This window comes from Lutjanus erythropterus, chromosome 12, assembly GCF_056507025.1.
Source record: "Lutjanus erythropterus isolate fLutEry1 chromosome 12, fLutEry1.hap2, whole genome shotgun sequence".
NCBI lineage: Eukaryota > Metazoa > Chordata > Actinopteri > Lutjaniformes > Lutjanidae > Lutjanus > Lutjanus erythropterus.
The window spans coordinates 5,894,612-5,918,142 of record NC_139328.1 but is presented as its reverse complement, the minus strand read 5'-3'; the positions used below and the strand labels follow the sequence as shown (position 1 = coordinate 5,918,142).

General features: G+C 39.7%; 1 protein-coding gene across 7 annotated transcripts in view; it reads right to left on the bottom strand.

Moving 5' to 3' along the window:
* pde4ca (phosphodiesterase 4C, cAMP-specific a) overlaps positions 1 to 23,531 on the bottom strand; it is a 76,509-nt gene that overhangs the window by 14,366 nt on the left and 38,612 nt on the right. For all 7 annotated transcript variants that reach the window (XM_084731786.1, XM_084731780.1, XM_084731781.1 and 4 more), the window contains one exon: positions 505 to 696. In XM_084731786.1, the coding sequence (XP_084587912.1) occupies positions 505 to 696 (192 nt within the window). The remainder of the gene's footprint in view (positions 1 to 504; positions 697 to 23,531) is intronic.

The following is a 23,531-nucleotide window of genomic DNA, read 5'->3' as shown; positions in this document are numbered from 1 at the left end:
AATGTGTCAGATGGAAACATGAAAAGCTCAGTTGGAGATGGACTTTTCAGCTGACTCAAGGAGTTTAAGAATTAGCATTAGCTTACATTAGCTAGCTACTCTTATAAAATCTACTAGTGAGCATCATACAAACAGAAATGAGAAGCTGCTTTTGTTCACTTTTCTGTGAAATCAAAGTCCTTGTTTTTCAAAAATTACTGTAAATTTTGATATTAAACTTGTCACTGTTAGCACTGTAAATTGCATATATGCAGTGCGAGAATGGAAAGCTTGATAGGTGCAGCAACATTAACTAAAGAGGGCGGGGCTTAGTTAAGGGTCAGTTGACTATTCTGGGGTGTGTAAATGAAGGTTGTCATAATCTTGATTAATTCACGGAAAACATATTTTGCTTACAACCTTTCATCCTCCTAAAAATACAACAAATACAAAACTTTGTCTATCACATGGTAGAGTGTCACACAGAGGCACTATATCAACAGTGTGAGGTGGGGATGAACTTACAGGTCACTGGCAGTGGAGGAGTTTCTGGAGGGACCTTTGGGTGAAAGGTCAAAGTCAGAGTCGGAGCGGTAGAGGAAGGATTCTCTCCGCTGGCTGTGAGGAAAGTTGGCCTGTATGACCAGACCAGAGCCCGGGCTGGCCTGGGAGTCCAGGGGGCTGCGCCCCACTGATAATCCATTCTCCACATCAAAACTGAAAAGACAGAGAGAGATTAAGAGAGAAGATTTATTAAGGTTAGATTACTGAAGACACATTTATGGATAAAAACACAAACATGCAGATTTATTCCACAGCATGAAAAAGAAATGAAAGAAGCATCAATCTGTCCACACTAGACGCCCACTTCCTGGTTTAGGGGTTGCAGTTTGAACATGTATTTCTGAATGACACAAAAACAGTTCATCACCCTGTGACTGTTTGTAGCATCAGATAGGAACAACTGGAAAACAGCTGTCAACGGTGTTAATAGAAATACAGTGGCTGACAGGTGCTTGTGGTCTCCTCTTGAGTGAATTAGTCTCAGTAAGAGCAGCAGGTAATATGAATGTGATACTGAAACAAATAAATGGATCAATGAAGGCTGATCCAAAGGCTACTGATGTCATTTGATGATGAAAATGTAATGCTTGTGGCTGTAGGCTAACATAGAACAATGTAGAGTTCTTTAAGGGGAACATTATTTGTGGACTTTAGGGGAACTGTATATGGGACCATCCCTGCTAGAAAGTGAATGTTCCCAAAATGTTCTAAGAACGTCTCAGCTGGTGTAAATGAAATGTTGCTTTGTATTGTACCTGTAATGCTACTAAAGGTTTTGCAAATGTTGTGGTTCTGCAAAACGCCCTGAATGTTCCCCGAAAGTCTGCCAAATAATGTTCTCCTAACCTTTAAAGAACTTCACATTGTGACCGTCCGGAAGCATTCTGGGAACATCGGCAACTTGGACCAAGGCCACTTAAAAAAAGTCCCAAAGGGAACGTTCTCATATGACCCACGCTTTTGTTACAGCCAAAAAGTCATACTGCATTTAGCCCCAGGCTAAGGGAGCTGTTAGCCTAGGGCTGAAAGAGCTTTCACACAATCCTGGCACATTTCAGAGTGGGCTAAGCCTGACTTTAGCCCAGGGCTAGCTGGCCCAGCTACGGAGCAGGGTTAGCCACGAGATTACAGGGTTATCCCCTGAAAATAGATTAATCCTAGGGCTAAAAGCTGCCAGTGTGAAAGGGGGCTAAAAGGGCTAAAAGATTAGCAGAAGAATATAATCAGCCAGATTAATGGAAAACACCTGTGTGGTTGTACAGAGGCTTTGACCCAAAACTAGAAAAAAAGGGGTTTCGCTTAACCCCCCTGGGTTAACAATATGTGTGTGAGAAGAGGCAAAGTTATCCCAGGGTTAACTCTTAGCCCAGGGCTAAGGATATGCAGTGTGAAAAGTGCTTTTGTGATGCCATGTTAGCATAAGAAGAACGAAAGTAGAAGTCATGTAGCAGGGAACGTTCCGTATACCAGCATAGATGCAGTTACCAGATGAAACGTCCCCATGTGACTTACAGGGGGACCACATGGGAATGTTCTCTTAATGTCCCAGATGTCCTCTATATCATGTTGCTATGTGAATAGAACGTCCCCCTTAAGTCGTATAGGGAACTTTTATCTACAAGAGGAGGTTTTTGGAAATGTCCCCAGTATTTTTGGGACCACTGTAACCTTTAGAGAACTTTCAGGGAATGTTACACGAGGTCCCCAGAACGCCTCCTTCTACGTGGGTGTTCCATGTTGAGAGACTGGGGCTGCTCCAGCAACAATGACAGGGAGTGAGGGAATATACAACACAATACTCCAAATGTAAAAATATCACAAGCTTTCAACATTGAGCCGTTTTTATCACTTGGACAGGAAACTGTGTCATTAAGAAGGAAGCGTGACCATTATAAGACCAAATTAAGAGCTGAATATGACAAATTTAGGAGGGTGACAAAAAGGATACGACAGTGTGAAAAATGTGGGAATACAGTTATCATACTGAAATGTCTCACAAAGTGGACTAAAATCAGCACTGCGTTAACACAATGAGGGGGTGTTGAGAGCCACAGACTGTGAATGGCTTCTTATTCTGCTGGCTGCACGTCAGTGATCCTCCGGCTGTAGAACTGAACTGACCATCAGGATGACTGACCGTCGGGATAACTGACCATCAGGATGACTGACCGTCAGGATAACTGACCATCAGGATGACTGACCGTCGGGATAACTGACCATCAGGATGACTGACCGTTAGCATAACTGACCCATGAAGGCATTTCCATCAAGACACTGAGATACAAGCAACAGAAATCTCCCCATCTGCACATTTAGAAATAAAGATGCCAACTACAACCATAAAGGGTTCTTTGGCTTGTCCCCATAGGAGAACTCTTTTCGCTTCGTGGTAGAACCTTTTATAAAGGTTCCAACTGGAATCCTTAACCTAGGATCATCAGTGAAAGGTGTCACTCAGAACCCCCTATGGGAGGTTCTACAGTGAACACTTTTATGGTGTAATTGTTCCGATTACAACCCTCTTCTATCTAGAACCTTTCCACCTTCTAAGGGAGGTAATAAGTACTTATCCAGGGGTTTTCACCGAGAGCCCTTTAATATTCCATGGGGTTCTGCCAAGAACCTTTCAATATATTAAGGGGTTCATCTAGAATAAACTCATTTCTTTTATATGCCGAGGGTTTTATCAAGAACCCACCCAGACGGGTTCAACCAAGAAACGCTTTTATATTCTAAGGGTTCTATAGAGAACACACACAGGAGGTTATACAGAAAACCCTTTTTAGGATGGTACAAACAACCTTGAGAAAAGAGTTCCTCAAGGATTTCAACAATGCTTGAAGAACCCTCTCCTCCAAAAGGGGTTCATTGGATGAAAGGTCTTGGTCTTGACAAACTTCTTCATAAAAGGGTTCTTCAGAAGCAAACAGTTCTGGGTAGAACCTTCAGCCCTTTAAGAAGAAGAACCCTTTGGAACCCCTTTTTGAATCAGACTCCCACAGATCCCACCACTTCCAGTCAGCCTGTCTGTATGCACTTCAGCCTGCACTTCAGTTTCAACATGCACTACATGATGGGCACTTCATTAGAGGTGTGAAGCTCATGTGACTAATGTCATGGAAGTGAGGTACAAGTGTGTGTGTGTGTGTGTGTGTGTGAGCATCCAGCGGCGTGTGTGTGTGTAGTGAAGGACTGCGAGTGAACAGCGGGTCTAAAATTAGAATCAGCGTATTGACGTGGGGGGTCATGTGAGTGTGAGTCTAAAAATAGCGCGGCGTTCAGGTGCGGAGGAGTTCCTCCTGATCAAACACGACCCGACTACTGAGAAAAACACCAAACAAAGACACGGCGAGGGGTTCTTTCACAGTCTGGGCACGTTTCTGCCTTGATCCACATCTCTATTTTCCCACAGCCTCTCTGCTGACATGTGAACCTGGAGAGACTCCGTCAGCCTGGTGCTCCGCTTGGCAACACGTCCTCTTTTATAAACAGTCTGAGGAACTCCAGAGTAGAAATCCATGCTTTAGCAAAACACACCATTAGCAGAACGTGGAGGATTTTGGACGGGCAGATGCTGAGACCCACATTCGATCTTTTTCAAATAAATACAGCCTGGGAAACGATGTTCAAAAATAAAAATGTCTGAAACTTGAGGCAAATAAAAAGTGTAGTTATGGGTGCAGGAGATGTCTGTTGATGATAAGTAAAACACCATAGTCCAGAGTTCATGACTAATTCCTGGACAGAGTACTGAATACAGCTGTGTGGAGTCTTTACATTACAAGCTACCTATAAATCCACAGTTAAACAACACAATGCAACAGAATATACATTTTTAATGACTAGACTTGAGCACAGGTGTAATCAATAACAAATGCTCGGTCCCCTTAAGTGTCCTAGTATTTTATTCCAGTGAGCCAGTAACAATATTGCTATGATTTAGCAGGGAAAACACAGGTGTTACCCATGAAAAAAAAAAAAGTTCCCATTCCATTTAGTGTAGCAGAGCCTTTTTGGTGATCTAACATGCACAAGAACAACATCCTGACTGTGTCTGACATGAATTGAATGCAACCTTAATTAGAATCATTAGTAACACGTGTTTATTCTACTGTTTCATGTCATGAGTATAGCATACATCCCTCCTTAATGTTATTAAGTACAAATGTGCTTTTCCTGTCATAATGGTCTTTTACCAGCATCAACTGCTGAAACTATTTGTTAATTAACCAATTAGTTAAACGACTAAATTATAAAACAACACAACAATTGAGAGATAAACTGATAATAAGGCTAAGAGTCTACAGCCAGACTAGTGGCTCTGTGAGTCCACAAGTTGGGGCGTGTTAGCTGACATTTTCAGTAACGGAGACGGCCATGGAAGTTCATTATACTACAGAGTTTAATTCAAAATATTGTCATTTTAGTTGTATTGAGTTTTTCTTCTTATTTTTTATAATAAGTCTGTGGAAACTGTTGATATTCCCACTGGTCTCATCTTTTCATTTTGCCTTTGCATTTCCCGCATTACAATACCTACTTGCTAGCTTGCTAAACTGTTAGCATCAGTGACTTCTAGCCGCTGATAGTTGCCGTTGCCTCGCAGTGGTGTTCTCATGACTTGATGCCGAGCGCATCATGTACAAGGCTTCCCAAGCTGCCTTGAGCTAAATGCTAATGAAAGCATGCCAAAATGCTCAGAGTGGCAATGCTAACATGCTAATGCTTAGCAGCTACCATGTCTAACATGTTTGCCGAAGGCTGCAGAACATGTCATAAATCTTGCATTCCCGTGTTTCTGTCATTTTCACGTCATGCTGATGTTTGATCAAGTGTTCCTTTTCCTGATCAATTTGATTTTAATTAGTCATTTGATTATATAAAAATGCCATGATTGGCAGCTCTACTCGTAATTAAGTCAGCTGGCTGTGTGGGCGGGAACTCGATACCGCAGTCCAGAACTGGTCACTACTGCACAGTCTACAGCACAAGATGGCAGAGCTCATACCTGGGATATCTTGGCTTCAGTTTTGCACAGTGGGAGGAAGTGGAAAAGTGGTGCCCGCCTTTATTTAACGTCATCGGTGTAGCATGTTAGCATTTTTAAAATTTGTTTATCATCAGGGAACCATGAATACTTGTATAAATTCATCCAACAGTTCTTGAGTTATTGCAGTCTGGTCCAAAGTGGACTGACAGACCAACTTTGCCATCCCTATAACTGTGTTAAAACAGTTAATTGCAGCTTTAATATCATTAAGAGTAATATTTGATTGGTTTGGAGGTTGCAGTGATAGTAGGTATGCACCAACTGCAGCGTGCAAACATCCTATTCATTCCTCTCTCTACTCCTTCCTCCGGTGCCCCTCCTCCTACCCTGCTACCCTTCTAGGATGCTGCATGAGGACAAGATGTTGATGTTACTGGCTATTACGTAACAGCAGCCGAACAGAAGCCCCCAACCCTCCATTCATGTGACAGATTCAGACACACTGACTGCACTATACATAGCCGAGGAGAGGAGTCGGAGTAAGGGAGGGAGGCAGCAGGGTAAGGGGTAAAATAGGGCAAAGGAAGAGGGAGAGCAAATACAGTTTCAAAGGGGAAGAGAGTACAGCTTGTTCCGAGACACGTACATGAAAGCTTTTTGGTTTTAGCTGTGTGTGTGACTGGGCCAGTGTGGCTTCAGCTGGCATGGTGCGTGCCTGCAAATGTACAAATATGTGTCTGATGATGTGTGTTTGAGGATTAATATTCATTTTGACAGGAAAATGGGAATTAAACATGTTTTACACGTGTAAATGATGCTACAACAGTGCAACGTGCCACCTTACATACCTACACATCATTCAGTTACTACAAGCTCCTCACTCTTTATCATTCCTGTTTTCTCTGTCTGTCCTCCCTAATGATGCTGCACCCCTGGCTGTTGTCCTGCGTGCTGTGACCATAAACTCGTTTCTATTTCCGTTTCTGCATCACGCTTCTGCCTATTTGCAGCTAAATTTAGCCTCCCCTTGCATGGGGACTAGACTGAGAGTGGCAGCGATGCAGCTAAAAATAGATTTTCAGGTAGAACCCAGAGCGTGTTGCCCTCCCCTCTCGTTTCTCCCTCTGCATCGCAGAGCAGCAGATTCTTCCCTCCATTCATGAATATTTATGGAGAAGTTTCTATTTGAAGCCGATGCCGAGCTAAAATTAGATTCACAGATCAAAAAATATCGCCCACGTCTTTCCCTCGCTGCCAGTTCACTTCCAGTTTTCTCTTCTCTCTCTGGGGAGTGAACATAGAGTTGACTTACTCATGACTCCAGACTGTTTGACTGTTTAGACTTTTACTTCAACACATACACAGACACAATAATATTGTATTTTTGCACACACTACACATAATACGTAAACCTCACATGATTACCAACAGCGTAATCACAGAGATCTGCCTCAGGTTTATATGAATGAAGAAAAAGACTTTAATATGCACAGCAGCATGAACACCAAGAGGTTGTTGCCACGGTAACAACAAATGGGGATCAGATAAAACATCAACTAAAACAGTTATTTCAAAAATCATACTGTCTATGTCAGTTCATGTGCGACTGTGTCAGAGAGACATTTATTTAATTATGAGGTATTATTTGTGTTATTGTTGGTGTACTTTGATTATATTTAATTCATGTTATACCTCACTTTATGAACCCACTGCAACCAGTCACACAAGTGTGTGGATGAACATGCAAATCAAAACCTAACATGGCCGTTGTAAAATGAAATGGTTTTCATATGCGCTGGAATCTTTTCATATCGGAAAACTACAATGTTGGATGTCTTGGCAGAAATGTTTTCTGTTTCCAAGGAATACAGATGTAAATTTGATTAGAGCTAACTGTGGAACAGCTAAGAAGCTGTGCATTGCCCCTGTCACGTAAAATAAAACAAAACAAAATAAAATATTCAACTATTATGGCCTGGGGGCTGGATCAAGCCCTCTGAACGGTTCCATCATTACCATATGAAATATTGCTTTTAAAATCTAACAAGCAAAGTAAATATAATTTTTCTTACCATTAACTGTCGGGCCTTTATTGTGAAAGGGGTCAGTGCTGTGTCACTGGTGATGATATTAAACTGTATCTTTTATATTAAACTTTAACTTTATTCACTCAATGCTGTTCATCCATGTTGTTTACATTGTTCTTCTTCTACTGTTGCTGCTACTATCATTGCAACTTGTATCCTGTATGCATGGCATAAAACTTCAGGCATTACTGAGTTAGTTGCTATTAGGTCACAGACATCCATAGAAATCTAGGGATTTGACCATTATTAGAACCTTTTATCATATTTGTGTCTGGTCCAGGTGGCCTGACCCCGTGCAAAATAATTGCCCACCCCTGTATTAGATTCATACAAAATATAGCAGGTTTATATATATATATACATAATGAGGGAAATGTCGATGGAGTACGTCCTGCAAAAGTGAGACCAAAAAACTTCCATTGTGCACAACCTCTGAGCAAACACTTGAGAAAACATACACTAAATATGTCAACTGAGGCATTTTGTGTTTTCAAGAGGTCAAAGGTCACCGTTCAGGCTAATCGTGCACGCCGTCCTGACAGGAAGCTCCCACAGAAGCACCGTGGCTGTTTGGATGGCTGTTCTTCTAACGTGACGCTATTGTCTCTGTGTCTTTCACATGCCAGCCAGTTGCACCAACCCACCCACCCACCCACCTCTTCTCTCCTTCTCCGACACCCGCCTCCCTCTCTCCTTTTCTCGGTTTCAGCCACAAGTGACAAAAATAAACTGAACACAGTGGGGAATTTTATTTTAAATAATCCTGTTGAGTGGGAGGGTGTGGTTTAATAATGAAGCAGATAAACTTGTTGGTGAGTGATGGCTGATGGGTGTAGTGCTGTCGGTGCTGTCTGGAGAACTGAAACAAGTCTCTCTGAGGACAGGGTCCCTCTACTGGGCTGTGCTGAGACTGCATGAGCTGGATATCCCACTGTAGACAATGTAAATTACTGTATATAACAGAGATGAAACAGTTGATTCACTGATCAGTCGATTGATCAATTGTGACAATTTTTAAAAATGTATTTGGTGATATGATTAGCTGTTCAAACAATTTTTCAATTAAAATACCAAAAATTAGCTGGTTCCTGCATCTCAAATATGAATATTTTCTGTTTTTCTTCATCTTACATGACAGTAATGTGAATATCTTTACTTTTGTTTACTAGTACTTCAAACTAGGTCTGCAACTAACAATTATTTTGATTATCAGTTAATCTGCTGATTATTTTCACAATCATTTAGGCTAAAACATTTAGAAAAATGCTCAGCACCATTTCCCAGAGCCCACACTGACCTCGCAAACACCTTGCCTTTCTGGAGCCAGTGTCCTTTCTGGGCTACTGTAGAAACATGGCGGTGCAGCATAACAGCGTCCATGGATTCTTACTCTTATTTTCAGGTGACAACTTGACTTTAAGTAATTTTTTTTTTGCAGTAACTGTAACTGATTACAATTACATTTATTTTATAATTAAATTACACCCTAACATTGCTGGCAGGTAAGCCTTGTTTTAGCCTAGCAGTTGTTGATGAGAAGATTTTTTTAAGGTTTTTCAGAAATTGTGAATCACCGCAACAACAGAAGGTCCTTGAGCGTACAGTCGTGAATGTACACCAAAAATCTCAGACTGATGAGTACAGTAGCATGAGAGATTAGCTGCGGAGAACCTCACACACGCACGCAAACAAGCCACTGCATGATGGGTTATACCTGGTGGAGATAATAATCAAAACTGATGATTAATGCATTGAATTGTTCCATGAGAAAAAAAGAACTTCTCACATGTGCAAAACAAAAATTTGAACAACTGAATTTGTTTTGTGTTTTTTTAGTTACAATAATTTAACAATTAAACAGAAAGTCAGCAGATGATACTGAATACTGAATCATCACAAGGTCCTGTAAGTGAGACAGATTAAAAGATGTTTTGCAGAGAAGGTGCAGAAATCTAATATAAAATAGGACTGAGTATGGTTAAATACATCCATCCAGAGCTGGCATCTGCATTCACACACACACACACACACACACACACCTGATTACTTTCTGTTGTCTAAAGACCAAACTGGAGCCAACATTCCTGGGCATCATAAAGCCTTTTACAAAAAAAAAAAAAAGTGCAAAGAGAGAGGTGTGTTACGGCGGGTGTTTGTTATTTAAGTGGCTGGCTGGTAAGAAGTGTGATTGATGGTAACCTGTCAGTGGCCCTGATACTCGACACCCCGCCTGCGTCACCGCCTGTCACGGCAACGTCAATCCCATCTGGGGAGCATTAAAATACAGGAGCTACGGGGCAGAGCGGGAGAGAGACGCACAGAGAGATAGGCCTGTAAACCAGGGCAAGCTGTCATCTGAACCTTCATTCATCACTCCCGGGCCTTTGCTGTGACACAACCTGGAGGTAGAATTTGTTACACCAGAGCCGACTCGCAGGACCGGCTCAGCCATTTATTCAAAAGCCATTTAGAAGACGGCAGAGAGCTTTTATTACATGTAACCCAGATCTCATCTGGTGACGCCTGAGCGTATTTCATTTCCCTCTATAATTTGAAGTAATTTCTGTTACGTGACAATGAGCCTGTTGGAAGCAGATGAAAGTAAATGAAGAACGGCAAAAAAAGCAACAAATGTGTGAAACTTTTTGGTTGCACTTTATTTTACAGTACACTAATAAGACGTAACACGCTGTACTTTGTACCAAATTAGACAAAAACGTATTAATCAATTATTAAATTAATAGCCAACTATTTTGATTAAATACCAATTAATAGGATGCAGTTATTGGATGGAGTAAATTTTTAAGAAAAAAGTCAAACTTCTCTGCTTTCTTTACTTCTCTCTGACAGTAAACTGAATATCTTTGGGTTCAGGGGGACATTACAGCAGAACTGAACTGTGAACTAAAGTGTACTATTTCCCAGTTAGACTTTATTTGAGGGCAATTCTAGGGACAGATTACAAAGTGTATTGTTCCCCACTGCTGGACCCTTATTAAAAATTCTTTGGGGCACATTACAGCAGAACTGAACAGTAAACTAATGTGCATTATTTCCCACTATCGGACCATCATAAGATTTTATCAGAGGGTAATTATTGACACATTACAACAGAAGTGTACTGTAAACTAAAGTGAAACCGCATATCTGCTACTTCTCCATCTATAAACAATATGTAAAGCAGATTTATCAAATAAAGGCCAAAGTTATAAAGTAGAGATGAGTGATTCCACAGTCTGATAAGGGTTTAACAGTAGGAAAATATAATTTTAAATGTGTAATATAAATATAATACACTTTATTTTACGGTGCAGTTCTGTTGTAATGTGTTTCTAATTAAGAAAGTCCAATGAGGGTTTAATAAAGGTCTAATACTGTCTAATAAAGAACATATTTCTTGTTTTTGTCTAATTTGATACAAACTACAGCTTGTTTCATCATATTAGTGTACTTTAAAATAAAGTTCAACAGACTTTTTTCCCCTGCTGTGGTTTTTAAGAAATATTAATTAAGGCCGTTCACATATCTGCGCTGCATCTGCACATGACACATGAAAGATTTTCTGGAGCAAACAAGGATTAGGACTGGCTTAACGAGACCACAAATTTCACACCCGCAGTTTGAGCGTCGACACCCTGAAGCTCAACTCAAACAACAAAGTGAACCACGGATGAACCACGGAGGTGGTAAATCTGACCACATCAGGAGAAAACAAGTAGTCTTGGAGTGATTTCAGAGCCACGGTGACATTTTCACTGTGCGACTTACTGTGCAACAGAAGAGTCACCACCAGTGTGTGTTCTGAGATAAAAGCTGTCTGCTTGTTGTTGCTGTGGCCCCTCACACAGAGGCAGAACCACCCTGTTTGTTTGTCTTGCCCTTCCTCTCCTTTCCTGTGACAGCATGCTGATTTGGCTGCGCAGCAACATGATGGAGGTGGTTGTATTTTTACTGTATGTGTAACCAGTATATCTACATTAATTCACATTAGCCTTACGCTGTATAATCTTTACTTAGGTCGTAGTTAAACCACAAAAAGTTGCAAGCTGTGTCTTTGTTTGTTGCCTCTTTGACACAACTTTACTACGCAGCATGAACTTTATTTTGATTATATTGTGGCTGATATGCATGTACTGAATATTTTTCAAATAATTATCAGCATTAAGAGTAGTAGAGGTGCAGTTTGACATTTTGGGAAGCCTGTTGAGAATTAGATAAAAAGATAAATATCTCTCTCATGTCTGTACGGTGAATACGAAACAACAGCCAAGAGACAGTTCGTTTCTAGTATTTATGCTAAGCTAAACTAACAAAAATTGGAGAGTGAAAAATAGGACTGTTCCTGTATTCCTGATATGGCACCCTTTTTTCTTGATAGCAATTGCAATGACACCCATACAGGATAAGTAGTTGTTAAAAATAAAATAACATAAAATACAGATATTTTTTTAATGCACCAGTGTTACATAGGTGTTTAGTATTGGCCGATAAGCAAAGCACAGGAATTGGTATTAGAAAGGAAAAAATGGGAACAGTAAAGCTCTAATAAAAGACAAATTTGCTGTTTTGCAGAGGGTTGTGTGACAAACTATTTTTCGGTTGTGGACAGTAACTTCCTGGAGTTTCCACTGATTGCCTGGCAACGTCTGCTGGCCAAGAACTAGTTTGTTTCATCAGATTCATGTTTTTACAGTTCAGTTTCTGTAGAAATTAAACTAATGAGATATAATTTGTTCATTTGTGAGCCTTAGAGTTGCAGGCAGGCAAAAGTCGATCAAAAGAAAATTGGTTGCCAGCTATTTCAATAAATAAATTGTTACACTTCTTTTCAAACAATAATTTCAAACATTTGCTGGTCAGGAGTCTTTGGGTTTTGGATCATTTGTGACATTTTATAGATTAAACAATGAATCACTTAATTGTGAAAATACTTTGCACATTCATCAATGATGAAAGTAATCATCAGTTGCAGCCTTAGATCAGACGGAGCCAGGCTAGCTGTTTCCCCTGTTCTCCTCCGCCTTTATGCTAAGCTAAGCTTAACAACAGCCTCATAGTTAGTGCACAGACATGAGAGTGTTGTTGATCTTCTCATCTAACTCTCTGCAAGAAACCGAATAAGGGTATTTCCCAAAATGTCCAACTAGTCCTCTATCTGATTTCAGCAGAAGAACTCCTGCGTGGGCAGCAGCATGCAGGAAAACATCAGATCTGGCTCCCAGCCCTCCCTTTTTGTCCCCGTTGTCTCTGTTACTGACTAATCCCCCTTGTTAAAAAACACGAGGGAATGCACACCACATAAATACTGCAGATCCTCCTCAAAGCATTCAGCAAAGTGACACAGAATTTAAAAGTAGAGTTTCGCTGTTATTATTTCAGAAAGTCCTCATGAATAGCAACACAAACAATAACCTTTCAGCCATTGTATCAATTCACACCCAACATAAACAGAGCCAATATGTCAACCTCTTTATGTCCCAATGATAGCTAACTATAGACATTATGCAACTGCGATATCCATGTATGTCCATTGTTCAGAATCAGGCAGTGAAAAATGGTTTTAAAAGAATGTGACCCAATAGTTAGCTGACATAACAGAAAGGCAGGAACACAAAATCACTTCACTGACCTTTTCATAAAACAAGTCAGAGCTGAGCAGAGTTATGAGACACACTTGAGCCCGCGATGTGAAAAAGACAAGCATTGTTTCTTGTGTTTGTGTTTGGTATCTGCAGAGGGAAACTTATGATTTCCTCGATCAAGCTGGTTTGTTTATTATTCATGGAATAAATCTGGACATTTTGTTATTGAAGAAAATAAGATCAAAAGTGTAATTGTATTAACTACAGCAAAACCTAGGAAAGTGCATGAATACAGTTGGAGTCTCAGCTGTTCAGTCAGACCCAATTTCTGAAATGCCTGTATTTTTCAGGGACCAAAACATGCAGAAATATTAAAATATGCAATTTTTAGAATATAAACTTAATATAAAAAGTGAACGTTTTTTGCCCAGACTGCAAGGGATTAGCATAAAGTCAGCATGTCTGTAAAGGTGAGCCTGTTGGAACCTTTTTCCATTCAGATGACTTGAGGTAACAGGTGAAGGGACTCCTTTGCAAATGGCCACGCAAAAAATTTAGCCTAAATTTAGGACGTTGTTTAGCCCTCTTCCAAGCAAACTAGTATGACATGTTGTGTTACCAGTACAAGCACCCAAAAAAACTACTTAATTACAGTAATTTGAGTGTTTGTAATTAGTTACTTCCACCCCTGGTGATAACTAACATATATTTTTTAACCTCCATTCACTGAACCTCCCCTGAGACTGTTTGGGGCCCGTTTGAAAAAGTTTCATATGATACCAGCATCTTCACTACAATATAATCTGTAAAAAAAAAAACAAAGACGGAGAGACGTACAGTAACACTCACACACAAACACGACCAAACGCATGACACCCTCCAGGAATAATCCTGATAATAAAGTAACAAAGACGGTATTTGTTAGTTTATATCAGGCCGTATTTGTTTTTCAACACAGCGACTCGGCGTTAGCAGTAACACACATGCACACAGACACATATCGGCAGTAACTGACTTGTTTCAAAACCAACAGCTGGTCTGTAAATTAAATAGGGTTGTTAGTGTGTGTGTGTGTGTGTGCATGTGTGCGTGGTCACTGTCTTACTGTACTTAAGTCCGTCCACTGTGATTAAGTCTGAACAGTTTATTTTGCTATGTCCTGAACAGCTCAAACCAAGAGACAGACAGAAAAAGAAAGACAAAACTAGCTTGTGAGTGTTATGTCTGTGTCTGTGAACGTTTGTGTGTGTGTGTGTGTGTGTGTGTGTGCAATTATTATCACATGTGAAGTGTATTCTCGGTGTTCCCCCTCTCATGGCTGTAATCAGCGTCTCAGAGCCCAGCCCTCTTCCTCAGATCTTTCCTTTGGAAAACAACACGAAGCCGTCATGACGCCTGCACTGGCGGACGTGGACCGCGAGCTGACCTCTGATGCACCAAACAGCGTGAAGCAGCCACTGTGGACAGTCTCTCTGTCAATCATCAATCGATTGATACAGTATAAGCTCTAGTTCGGTGCAGTATCATGATCCTATCAGGTCTTGGCGTGCTTGGTTTATCTCCGAGTGGAAGAAAACAAGAGGAGAGACTGATTTGTCCATTTTGAATGATAAAGTTCATATCAGTGTTTTCCATTCTTTCCTAGAAAATCTACAGTTTGATTTCAAGTTGCACAAACTCTTATCAGCTGCAAAAATTCCAACTGTTTCAATGCAGTCAAATTGTTGAGAAATTCTTGCATTTTTTTTTGTGCCCGTTCTATGAAATTAGGCTTCGATAATCTTCCAGTGTAAACGCATCTCTTTGGTTCGACCTCTGCTGTTTGTCTTTCCCTGAGCGAATTTGAAAGCCTCCAGAAATTTGGCTTGAAAATAGGAAATATGTATTAAAGACAGAAAAGTTGGGTCTTTTAAGTAGCCACAAAATGTGAAGTGAAAGAAAACGTTTGGAAGTACTTGGGAACTTAGTTGTAAAAACACCTAATTTTGCTGTTTAGACGATTCCCAACACAGAAGCTAAGCATGTTATATTGTGCTGTGCTACATATTTTAGCCATCTAAAAAAATCAGTTTAAGTGAAGGCCATATTTTGAATATTTTCACCACTTTACTTTGCCATCCGACAGCCTTTTCTGACGGGTAACTGAAGCTGCCGTCAATGCCCAGACTCTTTCACTAAAACAGTAATTTTGCCTCATACAACACAGGGGTTTCCAGTCTACAGCTGCCTCAATTGGTTAGTTTATTTGTGTTATTGTGTTACTTTTTAGTGTTTTAACACGTTAGTTTAGATCTGAACTAACGTAACTTGGTGCGGATCAAGGCGGCAGTAGTCCAGAAACTCCCATGTGCTGCAAGGTTTTTTGTTAAAGGAGTCCGGAATGATATAACAGCTTCAGTTCATTGAGTTGACTGAGACTCATAGAGTCAAATCATGTGGAAGCAGAGAAGTTTTGTTGCACCCGTTTGTTTTGGACAACTTGTTATTATTGGTTTGTGGAATTAATTGCTTAATTTTCGTAATAGATTTCTGAGAACAGTCACACCCAACTCAAACTCAATATCAGTAAAGTGTACAAAAATTTAACTGACAAGATTTAATATGTATGTGTATATGTATGTATGTATTCTTAGTTGCACAGTCAGAAGGCTGTTGTGGATTTGGGTTTACAGTGGCTTAAAGTCTCACTGGCAGGCTGCAGAATAATGTGTAGACAGTTAGCCAAGAACGTCCTCGTGTACATATTGTACATACTGTACTGTTTTACAGTGGAGACCATTGTTTAAGCTGGTAGTGATCTATAGGTCAGACATACACAATATAGGCTAATATAGCTTAAAAACACATGTCAACGCATGGAAAATCCCTGCAGATAAAAACAACAGTTCTGTTATTGTAACAACAACAGAAGCACTGGCAGTGGTCATTTCAATAAACCTGAGTGAGCCGGACACCAGAAGAGATTTACGGTGAGTCATAGGAGTATCCTCGTCTGCCTACAAACACACACACACACACACACACACACACACACTGAGGAGTCTCTGTTATCCTCCAGGATCATATAGCACCGCAAAGAAAACAGTGAAGTGAGAGGAGAGGAATTGGAGGAAAATGAATATAAGTGGTGGGATGGAGGTGAGAAGACACACGAAGAGAGGAAGTGAGGCGAGCAGACAGAAACGGGTCAGAAAAGTTCAGAAGCTGGCCTATAAAAGTGTCGTAACATGATCGGCAGACGGTATTAATGGCAAGGGTTCCTGAAGCGAGACGAGATCACAGAGAGAAATAAATAAACGTGCGATGACGATATTACTCAAACATGCTGAACCAATAAATGCATCCAATATGTGACTTTGTCATGACATCATCAATTAAAGCCGCTGCAAGGAACTTTCACATCGAGTTGATTTATGAGGCCCAAAAAAACAGTAGGGTTTCCACCGTAATAACCACAAAATATAATGTCAAAATAAAATTATCCACAGTAAAATCTCCTCCTGCTTCTTTTTAACTGGCTAACATACTACTCACTGTAACTTTGCCTGGGAAAATGTAAACATAGACTCCTCTGATCTGCATGTCATAAATCATTTCATCTGATTTTAAAGAGAATCTGACCCACAGACATTAAACATAACTCTATAGAAACAGCCAGTCTTCTCGCCAATGGTCTCATTTGCTCATGTAGGTCATATAGAGGCATTAGTATTAAATAGGGCTTTCATTACCAGTTAAAAACTCCTTATGGCAGGTTTACAATTTGAATTAAGGCAATATTTAGATGTCTCTTTATTACACAAATAATTAGTATAAGTTAATTCTGATATATTGGTGCAGCACAGTGGGGAAAACTATGAGAATAATTTCATTTAATTTGTTTCAAAGAGAAGTTACACAACAATAAGTTCAGAAGGGATTTGAACATGTATAAAGTGGTGGGAGATATTTCCAAACTGAACATAAAATGCAGCTGATGCTTAAAGCCAGTTGTGATGCTTGTATTCAGGCGCCAGTGTATTCTTTCCAACAAAGATGACAAGCTAATTGTAGTTGCATGTAGTTTCCCAAGTTACTCATGTACAGCAGAGTTTCCCAAACTTTTTACCCCTTCAGACGAACAGCGTCCAGCTCTGACACCCACTCTTGCATGATTTTTTTCATGTTTGTAAAAATGTTTCCCATTGTGCTTTTGGGATTAACATATTTGGATTCAGAGGCATTCCTTCTCCACACACACCCACAAACACACACAGCATGTAAAATTTACCTGAAACTGTGAAATACTCTACAGAGGTGAATCAGAAGGACGAGCTTGAGAGGACGTGCATAACTTTGCAATGGTAGTCTGAGTCTTAAATCGTTTTCTGCACACAGTCTGTGCCTCTATTTTACAAATCACATTTTTTCCCTTCACGTACCCCTGGGGGTACATGTATCCCAGTGTGAGAGGAGGGGATGTACAGAATGAATGAAAAAGAATTCAATGTTTGTGATAACATTTATGTAAGAGAAGCACACATGTGGTCTAAATTTATGTGTTGAAATTCAAGTAAAAGAATGCAGAATTTCAACATTTTGCATCTTACTTCATGGTTGAACACAGGGTCGAAGTATCTCGATGCCAAATACTGCTGGATATCACAGAAAAAAAAGGCTCAAACTCTCTTCAGACACAATACCTTTGCATATCACACAAATGCACACAGACACACACACACACACAGGCATATAATTGCACAATTATTCTGTCATGGTACAAAAAAAATACTCTGTCTGGAAATCTCGTTACTGGACAGTAAAGTTGAAGGGTTTTAGGAAAGCATTATGCCTGTCACAGTGAAAACTCTCAGCCACGACTGAACTCTCACTGAGTGAACGTTACAAATGACCCAACACCAAAAACTGTGTTTGTACGTGCTGGTACGTGTTCATGCATGGACACACACGTACCAGCCCTCATGAAGACAGTACGTGTGTGTGTGTGTGTGTGTGTGTGTGTGTGTGTGTGCGTAAGGCCCGCAACCCAACACCAGTGGACCTGCTGCTGCTGTTTGTGAGGCAGACAAATGAGGCTCCGTGACGCTCCCTGTGGGCCAGACCACCATTAGAAGCCACTAATGATTTAAGAAATGCTTTGGAAACACTTTCAGACACATTTATTACAACAAAACGATTTTTTGGCCGTGATGCGTCCTCCCCTTCGCCAGGACGAGTGAGAATTATGCTCCATGGAGGGCACGGCATGACTTAATAATTTCTGCAAATGAGGAGATTCATGTACTGTGACTGAAAGCTTAATTCATCACGGCCACATTGACCTGGCAAATTTAGACAGTAACTGACCTCTGGCACAAGTGGTGTGTGTCTATCTCAAACACAAGAGTTCATGTACACAGACTTATCTGGACAAGAAAAATAATAAAGAGCTGCTTGACAGGGTTTGGCATCTAAAAAATCAGCGTGTGTGCAACATTCACACTTGGAGATTTTGATAAATCAAGCGAGATGAAGATTTCTCTTTCCCCCTCCTCTCCTCCCAGGCTGAACTGACAGAAGAAAGTATTGGATTTCTAAGAAATGCACTTCTAAAGCTCAACCTCAGTTACCTCACTCACATGCAACCCGCCAAATCTGTCGTCTTTGTAAGACTCTTAATTCATATTAAATTACTCTGCGCATAAATCACACTGTCTCGCTCCCAAACACCCAACAAAGCTCATACTTGTGTTTGCTGTCAGTGGTTCATTTAGAAATAATCTTTTAGGGATTTTTTTTCCCCCTCCCTTCTCTGGCTGTCGAAATGGGATAATGCTCTGTGTCACTGCCACTTCATTTTACACTTGGCTCTGTGCAGACGGTGTTGAGAGAAATTAGATCAATAGTGTGTGGAAACACGGCAGGCTGTAAATGGTGGGAGAGCAGAGGAGAGGTAACATGACTCAACTAATGGGCATAATTAACTGGCATTTAATTTTCAATCTGACATCAGAATACAGCTTCTGTGAGCCATAGTGAAGAAAATAACTTAAGCAAAAGTGTATTTTTTCATTTAATACACAAAACACACACACACACATCGACTCAAAGCCCAAATGTGATGACTTTAAACTCAACTTGACAGAAAGACTTACAGCTTTAAGTGGACTTTAATACCAGTGACTCATGACTTTACTTTGACTCGAACCTTTTGACTTGATAATACCTGCCAAGCCAAAAGATTAAAAAGTTTTTTATATAAAAAAGTACTATGCTATGACTCAGTTCATTTCCTGAATCAACTAACTTTAACGCACTTCATTCTCAGCAAGTTGACGATTAATTCCTCACAATCAAGCTGCAGGAGAGAACCATGAAGAACTAATGTGATGTTCACCTAAAAAAATGATACCAAACATAATTTTGTTCATTTGCAAAATCTATGAGGTGGTCAAGAAAAAAAACAGACTTCAGCACGCCTATGCAAAACCTGTGAGTCAAAAATTACAGACGGAGACAAAACAACTTGAAGTTGCACACAGAACGGTAAGTCAAAGCTGACATTAACATGGATTATGAGCTAATGCTTAGCTCACTCCTGCTTAACAATTAAGTAACTTTTACAATCAATGAGGCTGGAAAAAACATTCTCACATTATGACTTTTTTAGGACTCAAAACTCAAAGTTTAGGACTTTGGACTTGAATCAAGACTTGCCTGTCTTGACTCTGGACTTGACTTTGGGCTTGAATGAAAAAACTTTAGACTAAAATTACTAATATATACATATACATATATATGTAAGATATATAGCGGGTTTAAACCCCCGCTGGCAGTTCGGTGAGACTGTACGTAGGCACAGCAGTGCTGTCAGCTAAGTGCTAATGGTAGTATGCTAATATGTTCACAATAACAATCTTAACATGCTGATGTTTAGCAGGTACAATGTTTATCATGTTCACCATCTTAGTTTATCATGATAGCAGGTTAACACTTGCTAATTAGCACTAAACACACAGCATAGCTGAGACAGATGAGAATGTCATTAGTTTTAATAAACCACAGTATCAGACAAATTATAATTTAGACCTAATGGTAATTAAGGGATCACCAGAGTTCATACGGGAGGGAGTCATTGGGAGTGCAGTGGAATATTGAGGCAACATTGAGCAAAAAAAGAGGGGAAGAAAAAAAATCATTTTGAATATAAAGTCAAAATCTTAGTAAGTAAGTTGTAATGCTAAGGTAAAGTTGGAAAAAAAACATGACGAGAAAGAATCTGAAACTGTATTTCAGCTTTATTCTAAACATTTCAACTTTATTCTCAAAATGCAAAATAAAAAAAAAATCTTCCACCTCTCATTTTCCCCTTACGTCTGGCTCTATTACTCCTCTGTTTTGGGATAGATCCTGTGGGGATCATGACGTTAGTTGATGTAGATGTTAATTGTTCAGATATTTCAGCCTGGACCAAAATGGTGGGCCGACGCCCTCGAGCTGCGCTGCTAGTGTGGCTAAAAAAGTTCCATCATGTTGTTCTGAGCTGGCAGATACAGTCAAATTAAATGTGCCTTACAGACTGCTTTTATAGCCCAAAGCCAATTTCAGGTTCATAAAACAGAAATCAAAGGATAAATGAATGCAGCAGAACACATCAAAGCCAATAAAGCTGCTAATGTCCCAGGTTTTCAGAGGGAATCCTCTTATCTGTCCCGTTTAAGGAAAAGCAGGTGTTACTGTACCTTTACAGCTGAAAGTTGAAAGCAGAAACCAATAACTGCCACTGGGGTAAAATAAGCCGTCGCTTCTTATCTTAGTAGTATTCTGTGTCTCGAGAGCAGATGTATTCAACACTTCAATTTGTATGGTATCTGTTGCGCTCACAGACGCGTAAAAACATGCATCCCCTCGCCACATATCCATCTAAGGAGAAAGGGCTACTGTTATCTGGCTGTTGTCTTCGGCGGTTAACTGAGATAATTGGGCTTTAAATCACCAACCAAAGGCACATGAGAAGCTCTGGGTTTGATGTCAAAAGCTGCAGATTTATATCCTTCCTACCCCTGCAGGTTCGTCCTGTCAGATTTTCTCATACCTTCGTGAGGAGTATATTGTATTCAAAAAGATCTCTGTCTGAGGGCCTATATCAGGTCTCTGAATGCCAATGTATTACTGGCACTGTGCTCTACAAGATGCCCTGGTCAAGGAAGAAAGAGAAAAAGAAAGAAGGAAAGGTAGAGAGGAGAGAGAGAGAGAGAGAGAGGAAGATGCTAAAACATTTCAGAAACTAGTCTGCACCAAGAAAGATTCATTTAGTCTCAGATTAGTTCTAAGAGTTTAGCAAAACCAGGTTTAAAATGAGTAAATCCAGATTAGAAAATTAAACAAACCTCTGTTGCACAAACTAATTAATCTGTTTATTGAATCCAGTTTTGTTGATATAAATTTAAATTAAATACAGTTTAATCAACATGGAAATACTCACTTAGCTAAATTAAAGTAAATAAATAAATAAAAAAAGAAATCTGACTGCTAAAAAATTAAACTGTTACACTGCTTCCTCGAAGTTAAAGAAGGAAGGAAATTAAGGAAGTTATTTATTCTACTCAGTCCATCTCAAAAGGACAGCCCAAGTTAAACCTCAAGTGTAGGTTAAAAGTTGATACTGCCTCACAGTTTAAAGTTTTAAAGTTTCAAATTTGCAACAGATTAATTAAGAATAACAACTAAACTGAGCTTTAAAGAGAGGTTTAAATGTAATTGTCCTACTTTTAAGATAGTTTGAAAATTTGGTGCAAAATAATTTGAAGTTAAACCGTGATTTAATCAAGTTTAAAAATAAATCCTTGTTGTCGCAAGCCAGTCTTAAAGATTTATCATTTAAACACCATATACGATTACTGTCTAGTCATTATATACTCATGAATATCACTTCTACTTTAAAAGAGTTGACTTCTTAAATATGTGTTATTAATAGATTCCCAAAATGGGCAGTGACAAGGCTGATAATCGCCCCCCTGCGCTCCTACTTGTTTTTCCTCCAGAGAATAAAATGGTGGTGGTGTCTCTGGCTCTAACAGAGTCTGCTCTTCCATCAAAATCCACAGTGTACCCTAGAAGATCGATACCTCAGTCCAAATAAAGCACCGCCGTCCCTGCCTCCTCCTCCTCCCAGTCTGTGACTCCCCTCTTTGGGTAGATTAATCAATCATCTTCAACAACGGCTGCTGCTCTTAAAACTGCAATTAAAGCAGGCAGAGGATTTCTGGGCTGGTTTTCAGATCCACAGGTGGAAGTAATCTGAGCAGAAGTGTGATAAGCAGTCCAACATTTCCATACTCTGCATCACCCCTGAAATTTTCAATTTCATTTCTTGGCATGGGTCTTGAGGGGGAATTAAATTAAAAGGACAACTGCCCTTTAAACCCCCCTCCATGCTCACAAATGTTCTGCATTACATCTGATAAACAAGGGTCCTGGCTGAGAGAGACGACAGAAGACCGAAACGTAAACACGACTTTATCTCTGAGACCCCCTCCACAGCCTCCCCACTGGTACTGAGGATTATATGTGAAGATACAAAACTTATGGTGAACTTTTCCTGTGAGAATATTTGTGTAAAGGACGCTGGCATTAGAGCTGCACGAAGCACAGAAAAGCTTTAATGGGAAAAAGCCTGTGCACTGTAAAAATAAACAGTTTTAACTTAAAAAAGTTAGTGTTGGGCTGCCTTAAAAGTTTAACTTGACTGAATGTGAAAAGGCAAGTTGAGATAATTTTGTAATGAATCAAGCAAATAAACTTTTCTAGTCAAATAAACTTGATATTAATTTAGTTATATGTGAGAAAACATTAAAGAGTTTAAGAGACACAATTTTCCATCATGCATTTTCTTAATTTATAAAAAAGACGGGTCTCAGGAGAGTTTTAAACCCTTACATAATGCATGCTGGTAAGTCTGCGAATATGCTGCTCATTTCTGAAAGTAAATACTAGAAATGTAAATACTACAAATTCTAAGCTTAATTAACTTGAATAAATAAAACTTGTATATTTATGTTAAGTTAACGACAAAAGTTTAGTTGATTCCACTAGATTTCTGAATGATTTTTACAGTGTGCATTATGCAGAGAACACACAGGATTTCTCATATATTAATGTGCAGGATGTGTGTACAGTACATCTTCACACACACGCACACACTTCATGGGTGTGTATACATGTGGTGCTTTCACATGCCGTGACAGTGTAGGGAAAAGTCCTACAGTCGCTGCTCAGAGACTTAACAAACTGACTGGGGGTTAAAGCTGCAGCAAAAATCAATAAGTTAATTAGACCATCATGAAAAGT